The sequence below is a fragment of the Pangasianodon hypophthalmus genome, chromosome 28 (genome assembly GCF_027358585.1).
Source record: "Pangasianodon hypophthalmus isolate fPanHyp1 chromosome 28, fPanHyp1.pri, whole genome shotgun sequence".
Lineage (NCBI taxonomy): Eukaryota > Metazoa > Chordata > Actinopteri > Siluriformes > Pangasiidae > Pangasianodon > Pangasianodon hypophthalmus.
Genome location: NC_069737.1, coordinates 4,711,279 through 4,732,158, shown reverse-complemented (window position 1 = coordinate 4,732,158; position 20,880 = coordinate 4,711,279). Strand labels below are relative to the sequence as shown.

The 20,880-nt window shown below is 40.3% G+C and overlaps 3 protein-coding genes across 8 annotated transcripts in view; 2 read left to right on the top strand and 1 right to left on the bottom strand.

Annotated features, from left to right (window-relative positions):
• Positions 1-221: 221 nt before the first annotated feature.
• On the bottom strand, positions 222-3,078 carry c28h11orf68 (chromosome 28 C11orf68 homolog). 6 transcript variants are annotated; one of them, XM_026945404.3, is made up of 3 exons: positions 2,923-3,078; positions 1,468-1,630; positions 222-1,363 (listed from the first exon to the last, which is right to left on the bottom strand). In XM_026945404.3, the coding sequence occupies exon 3, from the start codon at positions 1,320-1,322 to the stop codon at positions 600-602; it is 723 nt and encodes a 240-aa protein (XP_026801205.3). In that variant the 5' UTR covers positions 1,323-1,363; positions 1,468-1,630; positions 2,923-3,078; the 3' UTR covers positions 222-599. The 6 variants fall into 6 exon arrangements, with proteins under 6 accessions (XP_026801205.3, XP_026801210.3, XP_026801209.3 ...); XM_026945409.3 differs by lacking the exon at positions 2,923-3,078 and adding an exon at positions 2,110-2,604; XM_026945408.3 differs by lacking the exon at positions 2,923-3,078 and adding an exon at positions 2,222-2,604.
• A 122-nt stretch (positions 3,079-3,200) lies between these two features.
• On the top strand, positions 3,201-11,385 carry drap1 (DR1-associated protein 1 (negative cofactor 2 alpha)). Its single transcript, XM_026945413.3, has 7 exons — positions 3,201-3,399; positions 6,133-6,205; positions 7,085-7,178; positions 7,270-7,392; positions 8,226-8,316; positions 10,133-10,224; positions 10,844-11,385. The coding sequence occupies exons 1-7, from the start codon at positions 3,358-3,360 to the stop codon at positions 11,022-11,024; spliced, it is 696 nt and encodes a 231-aa protein (XP_026801214.1). The 5' UTR covers positions 3,201-3,357; the 3' UTR covers positions 11,025-11,385.
• A 7,026-nt stretch (positions 11,386-18,411) lies between these two features.
• The window catches only part of LOC113545713 (mitogen-activated protein kinase kinase kinase 11), a 34,923-nt gene continuing 32,454 nt past the window's right edge, over positions 18,412-20,880 (top strand). The window contains exon 1 of the mRNA XM_026945187.3: positions 18,412-20,151. Within this exon, the coding sequence (XP_026800988.2) occupies positions 19,395-20,151 (757 nt within the window). The 5' untranslated portion in view covers positions 18,412-19,394. The remainder of the gene's footprint in view (positions 20,152-20,880) is intronic.

Below are 20,880 nucleotides of genomic sequence, written 5' to 3'. Positions count from 1 at the left end.
AAACACACTTATCCAGCCTGAAACACATTCCACCCTCTCGACTTTTGGCTCAACTCCGCCCAGGTAGGAGGAGCTGGACCAGGTCCGACTCCACCTCACTGACTTTTCATTTTGCAGCGAGGGATACTTGCAAAATTCAGTCAGTTGCCTAATTCTGTCAGTATCCCTGTGGTTGTGTCTGCCTCATTTAGAAGTATGTTCAAGAAGAATTCATGGAAACGTTCTACGAAGAAAATTTTTCACACACATTTATTGAACACGAGGTGTGGTATCTTTTTGTTCCTTAATAATTCAACACAAATGATTAAAGGCTTAACTGGCATTGTGGCAAACCAGAGATGAAGAAGTTGCTCAAAAATTAGGTACAATCTCTTTAAACCTGGCTTAAAACCAAAATCTCAAAAAACAGACTGGTAAGAAAGTTAAGAAAATGTCAACAGGGAACTATTTTAGGTTGAAAGAAAGAAGATTAATGTTATCAGGTCATTCAAGGGGAAAAAAAAATAAAAACAGCCAACCATACAAACAAACAAACAAACAAAAAAACTGTCTTCAGTATTCCTAGGAGAGTCCACTACATTGGAGTTTTCATCTTCCGCTTATGTAACCTCCAAGTTGGTGACTTTGTTGATGATGTGTGAGCGCCGAGGAACGCACTCCAGATCGAACTTGCTTTCGTAAATTGTGGGACACAGCTTCCACCGGTTATTCCTGTAAATCCCCAGGTACGTGTAGACGTCTGGCTTGTAAGACAGAGGACACTTGACGCCCGTCGCCCTGATGGCCGCGTCCAGCTGCATCACCTGCTCCTCATCGGTGAAGTTCTTGTTGTAGACGCAAATGACGTGCTGGCCGTCCGAGTTGGGCTCGCGCGGACTCACTTTGGCCACAGAGATCTTCCCGTCCAGAGTGGCTTTCGCGACGCACTCCCACGCGTGGTCCACTTTGAAACCCGTATCCAGGTGCATCAGCCATTTCCCCGTGAGCACGTTGTGGTTCAGAGCGAGCTCTTTAATGGTCTGGAAAGTGACGGCTCGGCCGCTGGAGAGAAGTCTCTCCCAGCTCTCCTGCAAGCCCGAGACATCGCCGTGGCTCGGGCAGTGGTTGGTGCCGTACACGGCGATCCACCCTACAGGCCCTGAGACGTCGTCCCCGAAGCGGCTCACCTGCGAGGGACGATTGGACTCCAACCAACTGGGGAACTCGGCTCTGGGAGTTTTGCGGGCGTCGAATACGATCCAAGGATCCAGATCGGCCGCCATAGCCTCGGCAGCATAATCTTCTGCTGAAAGTGCTCCGGGATGGTCATCTTCTTCCTCCATCTTCTGTTCTGAATGCGACTCAGTGGATGCGGTGTGTAATCCTGTGAACAAAGAACACTACAGGAATGACTTTTGGCTTTCTTTTCCTTATGAACAAAATGAGAACTTGAGCCTTTTGACGCATCGATACCAAGACGGTACTCACCTATACTTGGTGAGTACCTTTGGTGATGGTATCACCTATACTCATAACAAAATGACTACTTTGAGTAAAGCATCATGGGACATCGGCTCTGTTTATGTTGGTTGTTGTCGTTGTAGCTTCCAGCAATAAACGCCTCATGAGGAGTAAGATGTTTTCAGTAGAGCTGCACGATATTGAAGAAGAATGCGATATGCAATAACTTGTTAAATAACACGCTATGTGATATGCATTACGATAATGTTATAAGCATGCAAAATCAATTTAAATTATATTTATGGATATATATATATTTATATATTTAAAAACTGAAAATGACATAAACATAAGTTTCATTTTCTTTACAGGAAAAGAAAGCATTCTCTACTATCCATGTTGCCCTAAAACTGACTTTTCGTAACTTTTTGAAGTATTCAAATCATTCAGGTATCACAAGCCCTTGTGACATTTCGATCATTTCAATATATTGTGCAGCCCTCGTTTTCATTATCGATAATAAAGAGCGTGAGAGTGGCCGCCCTGACCGAGCAGAGCAGTATCAGCGAGCGTGGGCATTAAAAATGAGCACAAGGTAACATGAATTGCACTTTCAGTGGGAAAGGAAGCACACGTGTCTCAGTGCTCGCAGAAGTGAACTGCTCTCACATGTAAGAGTGTCTCTGCACGCTCGCGTCACACTCGCTTGCGTTGATTTTTACTGACGCTGCTGTCAGGTCAGCCTCCGTCGTGCTCTTTTAAAGCTGGTTTATCCGTTTACTTGTATTGCAGGAAGATGCCGGAGTGCCTCCTCTTGATATTTTTCTCAGAATACAATTCTGAAGTTGGGAAAAGCGTCCAGAACGCTGTCATCTCGGGTCGACTGGTGATTTTGTGTGGCAAAGTGGACTAACATGGTATCATAGTATCATGTTGATATCGGAGTATGAGAAAATTTGTACAGTATCTGAACAATATCTGATATCAGTATCAGTATCGATGCATCCTTATTCGAGCCAATACTAGAATTACTATACTATTTTTTTTTTTTTTTAATTCTGGTTAAATACATGCTGTAAATGCTGTACTGTCTACAACTGGTGATTGGTTTCTTGCTAAAGATAAAGTTGTCTTGTTTTATTTAGACCTGCAAGTCAAAAAGAAAACATTAAACAGAAAACCCACACAACTCAAATTGGACTTCGGACGTTAGCAACAGGCTAACAAACTGCGTTGCTGTGTTTATCCGCTGTAAAGCAGCTCACAGACGCACATTTCACCAACACCCACAAAACAAACAACTCATTTCTACACTCTCCAACTTTTCTTTCTTTACATACGTTTTTTTAAAAGACGTTTACCATTAATAAGCGTTTGTTTTATCTACATTTAGCGCCTCAACTACGCTAAGTGCTAATGGCTACAGTTCCAATATCAAACTTTATTTCACAAACAAATTTGCATAAAAATGATTAAACTTACACAAGCGAAGGATTTTACATACTGCTCGAGATTTGATGCAGAAATGCGTCGCTGATCGAAATAAAACAAACAAAAAAAACAATAACAACACCACCTACACAAAACAACACTACATACACACTCAGTCACTCCCACCGCTTGGGTCCGAATCACTGGGAAGCGGAATCGGGGCAGCGTCTAGATTCGCATAGTCGTGTCCTAACTAGGGCGCCTAACTAGTGCGTCTATACGCGTATATCAGAAGACGGACTTTTCTCACAAGTGAGTGGATAGGTGAGTGTATTGGGACGCGGCCCGAGCGGAGCGAGTGAATCCGGCTGGAAGAGAAAAGAAGCTGCAGATCAAAACAGTGGCCTGAATCCAGCAGGGAGGAGAAGAAAGATTTAAAAAAAAAAAAAAAAAAAGTCGATCTTGGATTAGAAAAATAATTTTAAAATGCCAAGCAAAAAGAAGAAATACAACGCCAGATTTCCTCCGGTAAGTTTAGTTACCGCAGGAACGTGACAGCTAGCTTATCAGATTAGCGAGCTAACGCTAATCTTTCTAGCTTCCACTCTGTAGAGCAATTAGTGCATTATATCATCTTAATACAGTCTTATTGTAGTCCAGTTAGTGTCTCTAATATCTCATTTGTCCCTGTATCTCCAGTCCAACATGGCAGTTTGACGTCAGTTTAGTGAACTAATGCAAATGAGCTAGGCAAGGCCGATGCTAACTGGCTGCAGCAGCGACACTTTCGATAGCTAACTGTCTTCTTTTGTTTTACAGCACAGTTATTAGCTGATAAAAACAGACCTGGTGTATGGAAGTGTGTGGTTTTTTTTTTTTTTTTTTTTTTTTTTTTTTTTTTTTTTTTTTTGCTAAACCAATGCAGTTAGCTTTAGCAGACTAAGCTAGTAGGAAGGTTTAGCCAGTTAGCTAGGAAGCGAAGTTAGCGAGTTTAGCACACACACACACACCACTGACAGACTTAACATGTTTTTAAAAATAAAGATGTTATTGCAGTTAATAGTGTATTAAAATACAGTCATGGCTGATATGCAAGCAGCGGTTTCTGTTGTTATTGTTTTTGTTATTGTTTTTGTTATTGTTGTTGTTTTTGTGGTTGTTATTGTTGTTATTTTTGTTGTTGTTGTTACTCTAGGTTTTCTCAAACTTTATTCAATGCACCTGAAGACCCATTTAACTGTAAAATAAATTTCACTCACCCCCTTACTACATGATGAAACTATTCAAATATTAGACAAGTTACACTATTTAAATGTGTACAGTCATATTTTGGCTATTTAACTAATTAATTAATTAATTTTTTGCAAAAAGTAAAATACATTCCACGGACCTTGTCGATATGGATTTATTTCATAAACCTTATTTAAAATGTTCAAATATTTTTGGAGCCATAGAGCTTTCTATTCCTGAACACATGAGGTCTGAGTCGACTTCGGTGCTTGGACCCCTAAATATATTAACTCTGATATATCGTGAGTTGTGAAAAGAAAAAAAGAAAAGTCATGGACCCCAACTTTGAGAACCAGCATATATATATATAATATAATAACTGAAAGATGATAATGGGAGTACTGTAACATTTGAACATTTTATTAGTTAGTAACATACGCATGTGTAAAGTAAGTGACCTTTCTTTCACTGACTTTCCATTCTAGTAGGAAGTGTTGTGTTGTTGTAGGAATATAATCCGTGCTGGTTAGTGTGTTGCAGCGTGAAGCCTGGTTTATTCTGGACACGTGGCTTTGCGATGAGCGTGCAGGAGTAGAATTGTTCACACGCTCGCCTCTACACCTGGAAGATTTACAAGTGACCAGATGGCACGTCAAAGCCAAAACGGACCAGTTTTCCAATTCGATCTGTAAAATGATTTCATGTGTAGCAACATTAAACTCACTGGACGAGCTCTGTCTCTCTTAAAAACGTTTCTGCCGTCTTCTTGCTGGTTGTCATGAGCTGCGTTTCAGATTGAAAACTCTGACCTTACATTCAGAAGTGTATACTAATCTCAAAAGTGCACAAGACTGTTATGCAAAGCAGACCTTTTTCGTAGATTCGAAGGTGACTTAAGAGATTTTTAAAATTCAAATACTAACTGTAATAGGAAAATCAGTAAGTGTTAGTACTCAGTAACGGTCTAGAATACTACATACGAAGTATGCGATTGGAGACACGATGCTAGTTTGGTTAGTGGAGGTAGAAGTACGCTAGTGCAGCGTGACAGGATAGTGAAAAAGACTAAAATAACATTTTAGTCTAAAATGTTCGTTTAAATGTGGCTTGTCTGAATGTGACTCCTAGCAGCATTTCAAAACATTAGCACACAAAAACCTTTTTCGATATTTCTAATATTAATTTGTTAAATAATTGAATGACACTAAAAGAGGAGATTGAGATCGCATTTTTTTTGTTTCCCAATTAAGGAAGTGTTTAATATCTGGGCGAGGGTCACTGATATAAGCGCTACGAGACTAAATACGGCAAGCAGCAGCAGTCAGACATCTTGTTTTTCCACCACGAGGACACATCTGCGTAGAAAATCACAGACATATGCATCCGGACTAAAATTATGAGACAGCCACTGAGTTTGGCGAAAAACAGAAGGCCTTTCATTTTCTTTGAGGAAAAAAAAATCACAGAGGAGCACCTGTAAAATAGGAAATTACCCCAAGACCCCATGCAAATTTACTCAAATCCGGATAAGGCTATAGACTGTTACTGAGGTCTAGTCGCAGGAAGTTATACCTCTGTCGCGCTTTCTTGGCATCCCACTTCAGGTCTGTTCAGCTGTCATGGTCTTGTCCAGTACGCTAAGGGATGGGTATTGGAGGTCACCTCGTGAAACCTTGAGCGTTTTCACCTCCAGATTGTTGTGACTGCACCAAAGGACCAAAGGACAGTGTGTCTGTAGTGTAGAACAGACAAACTAATGACCAGTGAACTTCTCTTGTTTTCAATAGCATCATTGCATGATGGTAACGTAGTTCCATAGTGACCTGGCAATAATGAGCAAGTAAATCGAACATTGCTCTTACATTTATGAGATTTAATGTTCTGTTGGTGGTGTAATTGGATCTGGGTCTTGGAATAGTTTTCTGAAATACTGCCTTGCTTATGAAATTTAACTGAAATCAGGTTACCTGACTCTCTCTCTCTCTCTTGTGTGTGTGTGTGTGTGTGTGTGTGCGCGCGTGCACTCTTCAGGCAAGGATTAAGAAGATCATGCAGACGGATGAAGAAATAGGCAAAGTAGCTGCTGCAGTTCCTGTCATAATCTGTATCTTTGCGGATTGCAGTGGGCAATGTCTTTTTTTTTTTTATTATTATTATTTTTTTTATTTTTATTTTTTATAAACCATCTTATTGCCTCTGTTGCTGGATTTTTCAGCTTAAGTTTAAACAACAAATATTGTGATGAGAGACTTGTGTTGATGTATAATGTTCAATGCTTTCTTACTCCTATTAGATCGCAGCAAAATTCCTCCTAGATAAAACATGATAACATACCTGCTAGGATTCCTTACCCTGCAGTGCCCTCTAGAGAGCCCTGACACTAGAGAAAAGTGATGATGTGCCCTAATGGCTGCCATATAAAATGTGCCATATAGGCAAAAAAAATTAATTGGGTTAATGTCTGCTAGGTGCTTTTCAGACAGCCTTCATCCACCTGTATAGCCTTAATATTTAATAAGTAAGGAATAAAGTATGATGGGTTGGGGGTGATGTGATGTGAAGTGTATTATTCCTCTTATCTTACAGCTGGCAGTTTGCAATCGTACACATCGTACAGTTTATCCATTTATAGTTACATTTAATGTTGGGGAACATTCACAAAACAATCAGAGAAACCAAAAATAAAAAAAAAAAGAAACCTGAAGGAACTGCTTCACCTTTGACCGCACTGACACTGGAGACTCCTTCCATAAATGTTAAACAAACACTTTCTGACAGAAACCCTCACCATATGAACAAGTACACACCTTTTTCCTTGTTAAATGACAAATATTTTTCCATTTGTTTATTATTAGATTTCGATAATGTAGAGTGTCCATCCTACACATCCATCTGTAAGTTGTTACCATAGAAACAGCAGTGTATATGCAATGTAATGTCTCGTTTAACGTTGCGCTGGTTGCGTCCTTGACTCTTGTATGAGCGCGGGCACTGGAACTCTTCCTGGAGTCTCTTCTGACGAAAGCGTGCCACGTTACCCAATCCCGCAACGCCAAAACCATGACAACGTCACATTTGTAAGTAACTCGCATCGACCTGTCGAACAACAAATAGATCTCCAAATGATTGTGCACATAATTGACTTGAAGTGTGTGTTTATTTCTGTAGGAAGCAGTGCATTGAACTGGAGCAGCAGTTCGACTTCCTGAAGGATCTGGTGGCCGCGGTCCCGGACATGCAGGGAGAGGGGGATGAGAATCACGCAGAGGGAGCCGAGAGGATCCCGCGCAGGTTACATACACTCTTCCTGTTGCTCTTACTCTGCACCCGGAGTGCCGCTACCCCCCGAAGTGCATTATTTTCTTACAACAGCACGGTCTGGAGTGTGTTACTCCGCTTATAACACGGTGATTTGCAAATGATTAACTATCATTAATAAATGTTATGGAACGTCTGAGAGACAAGCTATTTCCTTTTCTCACTTACGTTACAGACGTTGCCTCTATCTCTCTCTCAAAAAAAAAAACTTTCCTGTGCTTGGAAACATTATTAAAAAGAGCTCAGAATCGAGAGTCCTTCCATAAATGTCTCCTACAAAAAATGTCACCACATCAACGATTGTAGGTGTTACTTTGTTCTCCCAGCACTACTGGAAACTTTGCTGTAGATTCTACAAGAGTGACAGACGTGTGGCTGATGGTTAATCTTGATCTTCCTTTAATGTGGCGAGTTTTAGATCTGTAATCCAGAGGTTTTATGATTAACATCCTGTGGTGATCTATAACAGTGCAGATATGGAAATGTGATTACATGAGTTTATTTATAAGGCACATTTAAAACAAATCACTTTTAATAAATTGGTACAAGAAATAAAATCGCAGAAGACATATAAAACTCAAAAAACTGCAACATACATGTCAGACTATAACCTATCGACGCTGATTAAATGCCGTGAGGTTTTAAGACAAGATCTGAATTCTGAAGTAGAGGAGATTTGTTTAATAGATGTTACTAAGCTGCTCCACAGTCTAAGGGCGTAAACGGCAAAGTTTTATTTGTGACCTTGGACCAGCCAGTAGATTTCAAGGGTTAAGTAATTGTAAAATATGGTCTGTTTGGAGCAGAGGCCGGAAGCCTGGCTCAGGGCGCAAGAATGGAGGAGCAGGAGCCAAAGGCAAAGACAAGAAGCTGTCAGGCACAGAGTCTGAACAAGAGGTGAGTCTGGTTAATAAGTTAATGAGTACTTGGTGAGTTCACGTTGTACATGGGAGAAAAGCTGGATACACAAATCAGACTTTTACACACACACACACACACACACACACACGGTCTGAAATATCTCTCCTGAAAATTCAACACTGTAGACTAAGGCTGTCCAATTTCTTTACTGACTTAATTGAAGGATTTGCTTTATACAATATTTCATTGTTTCATAAACCAATAAAGATTACTCTGGCGTTCTATTCACTATTTATGCTTACTACAGCGGGAATTACGTAATGTACTCTAACCTAAGTAATGCACTATTTGCTCCCAAGAATGCCATTTGATATTCACTCATAACTTGGAGTCTGTTATTATATAGTGAAAAATGAAATATTTCACGAGTGAATAAATGTAGCAATCTTTTCATTTTTGTGTATTTGAATACATAAATATTATGAGAATTCAAGCGACATTGGTTCTGAGAGTCCAATAAATACAACAAGAAATTAATTATCACAAGTGGGTATATTAAATATAAATACTAGACAAAAATTGTTGAAAAAGATTACCATGGCAGCCTGAATTCAAAGTTGATTCCTGTTATTATGACATTTACGTGTATCACTAATCTGACTTGGAGCTAACATTAAAAAAAAAAAAAAAAAAAAAAAGGTTTTTACGTATCGACTTAAGTTACACTGTGCAGTTTTGTGTTATGAACATCTTCATTCATGCACCTTGCCTAACATAGTTACAGATTTCCGTCACAGACTGCCTTCTGGCGTCACGTCCCGAGTGCACGCTTTGAATCCAGCTAGCACACGGATACCTCAGTTAACTGGATAACTTAAACCAAACAAGAAATTCCTCTTGCTTTGCAAATAACCCACCTTGTCTCTCAGTAAAGACATTCACAAACATTATGCTTTGCAGGGCATTTTAGCTCAGTGTAAACACACGTTATGTCGGTTTAGGTGCTGTCTTTGCCTTGTGTGTGTGTGTGTGTGTGAGGGTTGTGTTTGCTGTGTCCCAACCTCAGGATGTTAGCTCAGAGTCTGACAGATTTAACACTCGGGGTATGAGTGCTCTATTGTAATCGATCGCACGGGAAATATTTGCCCCAGCCTATATTTATGCGTCAGAGCCATGGGTTTATTTTTTTGTTAATCTTTCACTACACTTAAGGCTGCTGTCTGAATGAAAAATGTTCTCGTTGCTTTGGATATGTTTCTGCTGTGAGGGGGAAAAAAGTATCTAAAAGTGTTTCTAATTCTCAATTTGTGGAAGTTACTGTAGTATAAGTTTGTTCTAGAAATTATTGTTGTTCTAAATTATTGAAATATCGCAATTATAAGGAATAATAAGAAATTATAAGGTATGTTAATGAATAATTTCCTATGAATGATTATTTTCCTATTACACCACATCCCTATAAATGTTTTGTTTCTCTTAAACCACAGCAGTTCACTGGTAATAATTTCTTATTCATTAAAGAACTGTACTTTTTTTTTTTTTTTTAAATAATTCCTTACTTGTACAAGTAACCTGGAAGATATGTAGAACATGATTTCTGACTTCCTCTACTTTATGGGCTACTGTAGATCCTGGGGGCGGAGCTTCATGAACATGTCCTGGAATCATTCAAATGTCAAACCCACTTAACGATTAGAGACCTAACAATGGGGGAAAAAAAACTGTTTGAAACAGCATGTGTTCAGATTTTGAAATTTAAGATTTAAACAAATTCCTGTTTATAGGTTTTTGTATCAGGACTCGCTCAACGATCCAACGTTTGACATCTTGCTCTTTCTGTTTCATTTGTCAGGATGATTCTGAAGACAGCGAGACGGATGGAGACGAGGAGGACATCTCTCAGCCCAGCAACACACACCATCAGGCAGCATCCCATTTTCACAGGTATATACACACACACACTCACTGCTGTGTTCATAGAAGTGATGCAGCAGTTGTGCTTGGTTTGGTTCAGTTCGGAAGTGCAGTTTAGCAGGACGTGTCCCAAACACTATAATTAATGTGTAGGTAGTGCTTAAGAAATGTTCCCCATCCATTCTAACAAGACCTTGTGATAGTAATTAGTTTCGTCTTTAGCTCTCTAGCTGTTTGTTCAAATGGCTCTGAGCAGACACATTCAAATGATAATGAAATTAGGTATGTTACCTACCATCTATAGATATAATTTGTTTCCTGTCAGGCTTGTGGGGAAAAAAAAAAAAAAAAAGTACTGTAGCTTCTTAGATGGTTCCTCAATCAACAATGGTAGCGCAAAGTTCTGTAGAAGTGACTTCTTTAAAAAATGTTTAGTGATGTAATTTCATGTAGAGTGCTTTATGTAATATTTATGCACACCCTACATATCTGTTACATTAGACTGAATTATAATAAGAGCTTTTATGTTGTACTAGATTTTGGAATAAGACATAAATCCCCAGGAGATACATTGATGGCTGTTAGCTCGGATTTAATGCCAAGTTTGACTTCTAAAATATTTTTTCTTTCTTTTCTTCCCTAAAACCAGCCCGGACATGCCCTCTCCGTACATGCCAACGCCCATGCCCGTGGGTCCCCCTCAGGCCACTCTCGCCATGCCCATCAGCTCTTTCGGCTCCCAGCCTTCAGTCATGGGGATGATCGCGCCTCCTCCCGCCACGGCTCTGCACAAAGAAGAACACGACGACGACGAAGACTACGACTCTTAGCTGCTCCTCGTCCTCACCCCGTTCGAACCATTTTACATTCGTTTTCTTAAGTTGTTCTTGTCTGGCTGCAGAATGCAAACGGATGGAAACCGAAGGAACTTAAATAGTTAACGTCCAGACACCGGTGAAGGGCGTTCGCAAGCCTGCAGCCACAGCGCAAGAAGAAGAATGGGTTGTATATTAGCTATGTGTTTTAATTTCTTTTTTTAAGAATTCTTATTATTTTACTGTCCAGATTAAGACGGGACAATTGGTTTAGGCTATTTTTAAAAAAAAACAGAAAAACAAAACTTGTTGGATACTTGGCTCGCAGTCTCTTTTGGAAAATGGCCCTAAGCATTTATTATTATTATTTTTTTTTTTATTAAAAACCCAGAATAGATATTCCCTGTAGTCTTTTGCACTTTTTTTTGTTTCTCTGTCATCTTAGGCTGCCATTCTTCTCTTCTACAGTCCGCCATTTTGTGACTTTAAGGACTTAGCACAAATTCTTTCCATCCTTTGCTCTTTCAATTTAATTTGTGGTATTAGAAACTCCTCAGATCGATCATGGGGAAATATCACTGCGGCAGAAAGATGAAGGACGTACGTGCCATTAGGGAACGTGACGTGTATGTATGAAAACTGTCAAAGGCAGAATGAGTCAGGAAGTTGCCTGCACGTTTAACTCTGGGACAACAATCTTGCAGTAACGGCTGTTAATTGTGTCAGGCTAACATAGAGCTGTTTTTTTTTTTCACCCCTATTTGAATGTCATTTTTTAAAATTCAAGATTTATTTCCTTAAAAACAACTCTTACCAAGCAAAGATTTTTCATTTAAACTGATCTTAGAACATTTTAAAAATACACAAGACTCTTCGTTTTTTTTTTTTTTCCCCAAGTGGATTTTAGTTCTGTTTCAAGATTTTTTGTTTCGCCTGAGTCACGTAACCAAGCTACTCTAGGCTGAGATCGAAGCGGTTACTCTTTAAAAATTCAACTTGCGTAAACAGACAGAATCATGAGCCTCGTCCCCTTTACCAACCGACTGTACAACCAAATGCACATTTATATCAACGCTATACATCATGATCTTGTATCTTTTAAATTGTTTTAATGTTGTTTGCGAGGCCCGAGACGAGCCGGAACATTCTCTCCTTCCCTCCTACCTGTTTTTGTGGCTGTCTCTCTTCAGGTGTGTAAAGTTTGGCTGCTCAGAGGCTGTATGTGAAACTTTTAACATTCTTATTATTTTGTATGAGTGAAATAAAGTGCAAATTTCGGTATAATGTCCTTGATCTTTTTTCTTTTCCTTTTTTCCCCCCTCCTTACGTTTATTAGAGAGTGGCCTGTGGGTATTTTGCTTGTTTCTATATACGTGGAGAATTTCCTAATAGTTGCAGATTAAGCCTTTAACCAGTACAATTTATAATAAAGCTTCAGATGCAGGTAATGTTCCAGCACAGGTGAAGACTTGGCTGGAGGTTGTGATCTTAAATTAAAAAAAAAAAAAAAAACAATCACTAACCCCGAGTATGATTTGGGAGGACGCTGATTAGAAGGCATTGTGCACCTTTTCTACACTTCTTGATGAAGTTGTTGGAGTACATTATACCACAGTGCTGTTAAAGTCTCGCATCTGATTGCTCGGAAGATGATTCTTTTTCTATAACAGCAGCTCAGATGGAAATTCTGGCTATAATTTAAATCACAGGTTTGTATTAATTTAATTTAAGTCTAATAATAAACTGATTAAAAAATGTTATTTATAAAAGAAAATGTCTAATCTTGGATGTGATGACATTTTCCGTAAGAAGAGCTTTATTTAACATTTATATATTAAAGGAGTCTCCAGTGTCAGCACTTTGTAACAGAAGTAAAGCTGTTCTTTTAAGTTTTCTGCTACATGAACGTCTTCAGGACGTAGTAACAATATATCATATAACTCTAAACGGACAACAACTATAACTAGGCGTTCTGTAATAAATACAAAATGGCACGAGTTGGCAAACTGATGTTGTGTAAGAAGAATGAAACACTTGAGAACATGCTGTTAATGGAAAGTAATCAACTTGAAGGTGGTAAGGGTATTTACTCCTTACATAGAAGCATTAGCTTGGAAGTCTATTTGAACATGTAAATAGAAGTAATGATTGAAAATCATACTGGAGAAACGTGTATATCGTGTACTATCTCAGTCAGACAGAGAGACGGATACACACAGTGCACATGCAGCTTGTATACGGATTTTTGTTTTCTTGGACAGGAGCATTTCCTAGACAAATGCGTCAACAGGCTAAGCTAGCACAACATGCGCTGACTGGGAACATTTGCAAATTCTCCTCTGGTTTTGTTTACCAGATTTTGCATACTGACAAGGTCGGGTTGCCTAGCAAAACACTGAATCAGTAAAGGTATTGTTTACAGCGATAAATATTGCAGTAAAACTGTAGTTTAGGAGAGTATACACAGATCCAGGCCAAAAAAAGGCAATGTCATAACAATGTGTGATTGTAGCTTAATCAATAGCTAAACCCTGACTCAAGCATGCTAAACCCTTTTGACCATAGGCTTTTTGTAAGTGTGCTTTTCACATCATCAAATGTAGACAAGCTGTTATTTTTAGTTATTTGCAATGTTGGAAGACTATTTTCCCCAGCACTTGGTCCTCCATGTTTGTTTCCTCATTTTGCTCACTGATTGGGAGGTTAAAAAAAAGCACTTGACGTCACTCGGCACTTTTCTGAAAAGTTGAACTTTGGAAGCACTTGTGTGTGGTGAAAAAAAAAAAATGCAAAATGCCAGTTGCAGCACTTTTTAAAAGCAGCCCCATTCCTCCCGTCTTGTGGCCACTTCCTGCCTTGCAGCCACAGGTTATGTTTAAAATGTCTACTGGTGGTTGATTTAAAAAAAAACAAGTCTCTAGTGTGACAGCAGCCTAAGCCAACTCTTGACATGGTAATAAACAAGCTTATCTGTCCAATAAGACTACAAACTTATTAATATCAGAGTTTCTTAGAAAAGATTCTGTTCGTATATCTTAAAAGGTCATAGTAGGAACACTAGTCTCAGCCTCAGATGCACCACCTGGAGGTCACTGAGCTTTTGGTAGGTTTTGTACACTTCTCTGGCCATAGGCTTCAGAATCCTGATAAGCATTCCCATTTATACCTGTACTATACCCATCATCTCTTCATCTCAGCTGATGGTCATGATCCATTTGGTGGAAAAGGAACTCTTTCTGGTGTGTGTGTGTGATGATGCAGTCATACAAACATCCCGGAATTTCTACTTTTTTTCTACTTTTAACGGAAAATTAGCTCTGTAATAGATATTTATCATCTTTCAGAATGTTAGAAAAACAAAGCATAGAGTTTCATGTTGAAAAATGTTGAGTTGCATTTAGCATAACATCATTTTACACTGTATTTGACTACACAATCGTTACACAAGTGAGAATAATCTCTGTAATAGAATTTTTTTAACATTTTTTTTCAGTGTTCTCTCATTTCTGTCAAGCTGCTTTGTGACAATGTCTATACAAATAAAAATAAATAAAGAGCACAAAAAAAAGGCTGGAGAAACCAAGCTAGGCACGATTTACATGTTGGGACAAAAATCATATTAGTATTTATAGTATTTATAGTGATTAGTATGGAAAATCATCTAATATATATTTTTTGTTTTGTTTTAACATGCTTCCATCTGTTATCAACACGTTCATCTTGTTGGTCCCCGCTATGCACCTGTTGCTCTGCCCTTTTTACAAAATCTTACCCGAGAACTAAAAGTTAGAAACGACAGTTTAACGAACTAAATTAAATGCTATTTATTATACTTCATTGTGCAATGATGCACCACATCACAGACCGCATCAAGCAATGTACAGTTTTAGTGGTCCTTCACTATCTAAAATGTTCTCTGTGTTTGTGTCTTTTTAGAACACATTATCATTTCATTCTGAATAATATATTCATATTCAGTTACATCCCTGCTCTGTAGTTGTTGGTTTAATATCTTGATTGTCTTTTTTCAACTTTGAGCACCTGTCGTCTGAATGTTTTGGTGTGTTGGAGCACTAAAACTAAACTTTTGGATAATTTAGCATCAGTACTGGAGTTTATAAGCAGCGTCGTTAACTCCAATGAGTAACGATCTGAATGACTGAGATTAGCTCCTGATATTTACAGGATTTGGTTTTAATCATCAATCCTGATGGCTGGTCTCAATGTTTTGTGAACAAGAAGGAATAAAACACTTGGGCGTGTGCTGGTACAGGAGAATAATCACTGATGGGGTGGTGTGGTGTGGTGTGGCAAGATGTAAAGTGGAGTAATGCTTGGGGGTGAAATTGGTCCTACATCAGAAGTTTTATTGTCGTTGTGCATTAAATGTAGGCATCTAATGCACAAAACTCTGAATCAGAAAAACAATGAAGATATGGTTTTAAAGTACATTGTGAAAATACACAGTCAGGAAGTTGTGTGTCTGTGCATATATGTGAGTAGGTGTGTGTGTGTGTGTGTGGGTGGGGGGGCTGGGGGTAGGCTTTTATAATAGCCGGGGCGAAGTCTCAACTCTCTGCTGCTGGGCCTCGGAAACCACCGCATCCTTCCTGAAGAAATGATGACTCAGTGCTGTGTGTGTGAGTGTGTGTGTGTGTGTTCACTCTTAGATGTGAAGCATTTCCAGAATCGCACCCTTTCCCGTTTGAGCCCTTTTTATTAACCCCAAACTAGCAAAACCGCCACAGGCAATAAGAGTCGACTCGACATTCCTTCCTGTTTTGTTCCCTTGAAATGTTGATGTCTGTATTTCTGAGTCCCCTGAGTCTGCGTCTGCACTTGACGAGTGATATGGGATGCGGCATAATAACAAAGACTCGCCATCGAGCGCCTTCAAAGGATATAGAGGTGGAACGGCAGCATTTCCGAGCCAAAGGCTGAGCCCAAGCGGGGCCCTCTAGAGGACTGGAGAACGCTGAGAAGGCAAAATACTCACCAGGATCTGAAATAGAACCTCAATATGTAGCTTAACATCTAAATGTGAATGAGAAGTATGAAATAATTAGTCATACAGTTTTTAAAATAGAGGTGCCAGAAATGGTGCATTAGAACGTTGCCATCGAAGGTTCAGTAAAGTGCATCCTTTTGGTCAGGAACCATTTTGGGTGTTGCCATGATGAACTGTTTTGAAACTGATTTCCACCACAAGGATCCTTCCACGTAATGGCAAGTTCATGTGATTTGTGTGTTCTCTGTGGCTAAAAAGGTTAATTATTCATTAACCAAAAGGTTCTTTTTTAAGAAACCATAAAATGGTTCTTCCATGGCAACAGTATAAAGATCAGGCACCTATTATGTTTAAGAATGTAGACAGGGTTAGTCTACAACCAGGTTTTCTACTTCGTTTGCTATGATTTGTGTTCATTTATTTTCTCAATTCATCTTCTCAGTGCCAGTATGACGGCATGTTGTCACCTCACAGTTCCAGGATCCTGGGTTCAACACTGAGCTCGGGTTACTATGTGTGTAGAATTTTGCTTGTTTTTCCTGTGTCTATATGGGTTTCCTCCAGATTCTCTGGTTTCCTTCAACCTCCCAAAAACATCCGGTAAGTGGATTGGCTACGCTAAATTGCCCCTAGCAGTAAATGGATGTTCCCGGGATAGGCTTCACCATGGGTTACTGAAGAATGAATGAATGGGTCTCAAATTACCTGTCAAGATTCTGTGCTAGTGGTGTTCAAATCCCAAGACTGACAGAAACCCACTGTTGGGTCCTTGAGCAAGTGTTAGACTGTGCTTTGCCTAAGTGAAGCTACATTGGATATAACTTGCATCAGTTGTGGTAGAAGAACTAGAGGACAAGCATTCATTCCCGACTTAATTTGACCCATAAAATATACTGTTGTTGGTCCTGTCTTGTTGGGCTATATGAAGTTTGATGACTTGTACATGTTTGATGACCACAATAGTCTCTTCTATTAATCTTCTATTAAAAAAACAACAAAACAACAACTTGTATTCTGGCTGAAATCTAGATGCACATTAATGTGCTTAGTCTTGAAGTAAAAGGCTCAAGCTGGCTCCTGTCTACACGAAAAACAGCACAAAATCAGCACGAAAACAGCTTCATTGGTTTCTGTGTTTCTGACTCATGATTTCTGCAATGTGGGGGACATGATTAGCATGTCTGTCTCGTACCTTTGGGGGTTTGAATCCCACCTCTGCCCTATGCGCATGGAGTTTGCATGTTCTCCCCGTGCTTCAGGGGGTTTCCACTAGGTACTTCGGTTTCCTCTCGCGGTCCAAAAACATGCGTTGTAGGCTGATTGGCATTACCAAATTGAATGTAATGTGTGAGTGTGTGTGCAGTTGTGCCGTTCAGGGTGTCCCCCACCTTGTACCCCGAGTCCCCTGGGATAGACTCCAGGCTCCCCCCTGACCCTGTGTAGCATAAGCTTTCTGCAATATACTCGACTTGTTTCAGTTTTAATATGTCTTTCTTCCTTTCTTTCTTTTTTTTTAGACTCTGAATAAAGCTGGGGAAACTTGTTTTGTTCCAGGACAAGCACTTTTGCTGCAGTGATTAAAACGCATGATTGACAGCACACAAACCCCGCCCACTTGTTTTCATTATTAGGGGGCCAAGCACCAAAGGTGTATGTTTTCTTCTTGTTGTTGTTATTGTTGTTGTTGTTGTTGTTGTACATATATTGTTCTACTTTAATGAAAATTAAAATATGCTTGTAATCACTTGGTTTAAATTGAGTTAAACTGATTGCCAGCTTTAAGTGTTTTCTTTCTTCTAAATTTGGGATTATCAAATGTTCCTAATCACATATTACATAATGATATTATTATTGTTATATTTTAGCCTATAGTGATGTTTATTACAAGTCTAGCTATGGCTTGGTTGAATAAAAGTACTGAAATTCAAACTCCAAACTCTGAAACACACATATATTTCAGGAAACACAAACCTAAAATACATTTCCGTTCATAATTACAATCCGGTTTAGCAGAGACACAACAACAGTATCGCCTTATGATGACGGTCATCTGATCCCTTTCCTGTTGAACAACGAACATCTCAATATCCCATTATGAGACTAGATAGTACACTAGATAGGGCGCCTATTTTCATTGTTGTGTGTCGTATATAGGGCACTAATATAGGGAGTCATAGCTTGTTTGATATTCAGCCTATAGGAGATCGTCAAAACGCTCGTTTGATTAGAAACTATGTCAAACAGGTGTATAGTGAACTAGACAGGGTGCATAACACCGTTGTATTACACCCTGAATAGTGCACTTATACAGGGTGCGACATGTTTTTTAAGATTCAGCCAATAGCTGCGGAGAAGACCTGAAACTCCGCCCATGTGGTGTGAGAAAGGAGGTGGGGGGGCAGGAACTCAAAAAAAAAGTATCCTGGAAGGTCGGTTTCGTAGCGAAAAGGCGAGAAATGTGTGGGATATTTGGATTAAATCACGAACAAGAGCTCAGTTTTGTGTTTTCAGGGAATTAAGGAACGTTTCTGAGAGTTGGCACGGAACTTCCTGTTTCAAAACTCAGTGGTGGCAGAGAAGAAGAAAAAAAAAAGAACGAGAAAAACACGCTCAGATGTGGGACAAGACTTAAATCAATCCTGCTGCAAGTTTGGCTTCTTGTTATTATTATCATTATTATTATTATTTTATTTTGGACACTGAAACTGGGGAAGGTGCTCGACTTTTCTTGTGCTTTGTGCATGTCTCAGGCTGTGAGTTTTGCTTTTTTTTGTGCGTTTTCCTGCCATTCTTCTCTGCGCTTCCTGCTCAGACTGACCGCAAGCGCTTCACGACTAAAAATACTCCCCATGGCCGGAGAAATGGACTTTCTGGTGTTGTAAAACCCTCAGGATACATCCTAATATACATGTATGTATACAGCTTATTCTTTGGAGGAGTAGTTTTTGTGTTTGCGCATCCCGGAGCAGCCAAGTTGCGCTGGTTTTATTGGAAACCGACTTGCTCAAATGTCGTGAATTCAATCCATTTCCTGTTCTTCACATCATGAGATTGTTCTTGCTTGCTGTTTGAAGCAGATCTCAAGCTGGCGTTGATGGAGTGCTCAGGCTTTGCGCTCACATCCACCCTTTCCATGCTCATGGAGAGCCGTGCGCTCCATGTGTCCCGCTGCTGTGCGCTTTTTCATGGTTAACTTGCGCTTGGGTTTGGAGGACACACAAGAGCGCACCAGTCCCTCTCCATGATCCTCACGGACAGGCTGGAAACGGGTGAGAGGAGCCGGAGAGTCTGTACATTTGGATCGTTTTCCAATCCCAAGTGTTTGGATCCGTGCGTAAAGAGGAAGAAGAAGAAGAAGAGGAAGAAGAAGAAGCGCCATGGAGCCTTTGAAGAACATATTTACGCGCGGCACGCTGTCCCCCTGGAAAAATCTGGAGCAATCCCAGAAAGGGAACTTCACCAACCCGGTGTTGACAGCCCTCTTTGATTATGAGGCGTCCGGGAAGGACGAGCTCACCCTGCGCAAAGGCGACGTCGTGGAAGTTCTGTCTTTAGACTCGGAAATTTCCGGGGATGAAGGCTGGTGGGCTGGAAAGGTCAACAACAAGGTGGGAATCTTCCCTTCCAATTACGTCTCGCTCAAACCCAGCGGATATGGAAAGATCCCGGGTTCCAGCGTGGCGGGTGAACTCGGGCCGGCAGTGGAGCTGCAGTTCGAACCAGAGGTCGTGGATTTCCGGGAGCTCAGTCTGCAAGAGGTGATCGGGGTCGGCGGGTTTGGGAAGGTCTACCGAGGCACTTGGAGAGGGGAACTCGTAGCGGTGAAGGCGGCGCGCCAGGACCCGGACGAGGACATCAGCGTGACGGCGCAGAACGTGCGCAACGAGGCCCGCCTCTTCGCCATGCTCACGCACCCCAACATCATCGCTCTTAAAGGGGTGTGCTTGCAGGAGCCGAACCTGTGCTTGATCATGGAGTATGCGTCCGGCGGACCTCTGAGCCGGGCGCTGGCCGGGAGACGCATCGCACCACACGTGCTGGTCAACTGGGCCGTGCAGATCGCCAGAGGCATGCTGTACCTTCACAGCGAGGCTATAGTCACCGTCATTCACCGAGACCTCAAATCAAATAATAGTAAGTGTCCCGCCGTCTGCCATCAAGGTGCATCACTATCCATTATCCATCACCTTTCTCTTGTTTCCACACATCAGGGTCTATTATCCATCACCTTTCTCTTGTTTCCACACATCAGGGTCTATTATCCATCACCTTTCTCTTGTTTCCACACATCAGGGGCTATTATCCATCACCTCTCTCTTGTTTCCACACATCAGGATCCATAATCCATCACCTTTCCCTTGTTTCCACACATCAGGATCCATAATCCATCACCTTTCCCTTGTTTCCACCCGCAGTGTCTCACTTGAGGTGCTGCATAACATACCAGAGCCAAGTCTTATAACGTAATGATTCGTGGTAGTACAAATTGCAAGGTGCATTCAGAAAGCACTTGATACCTCACTATACATCTAAAGAACTAGTTCAGCGAAAAACCTTCCTTCCACAATATGGCACATTCTAAACCGCTCAATGTGAAAAAAGCTTAACATATCTTAACGTACTAAAACAACATCCGTTCTTCTCTCACATTTCTCTTGCCATAAACACTATCTGCTGCTAAGACAGCGGCATTATAATCCAAGTGGAAACACAATATATTTGTGAGAGAAGAATGGTTTTCCCTGGTCGTTGGTTTAGTACATTAAGCCACATTAAGCGTTTTTTTCACGTTAAGCATTTTAGAATGTCCTCACAATATCTCCTTCAGCCAGATATTGAGTGTCCACATTTGGCTTGGTTAGG

Coding starts and splice junctions, on each gene's coding strand:
- c28h11orf68 (XM_026945404.3), bottom strand. CDS start 1,322: ATGGAGGAAGAAGATGACCATCCCGGAGCACTTTCAGCAGAAGATTAT.
- drap1 (XM_026945413.3), top strand. CDS start 3,358: ATGCCAAGCAAAAAGAAGAAATACAACGCCAGATTTCCTCCG. Junction 3,400..6,132: donor ACAACGCCAGATTTCCTCCG/GTAAGTTTAGTT, acceptor TGCACTCTTCAG/GCAAGGATTAAGAAGATCAT. Junction 7,179..7,269: donor ACCATGACAACGTCACATTT/GTAAGTAACTCG, acceptor TTATTTCTGTAG/GAAGCAGTGCATTGAACTGG.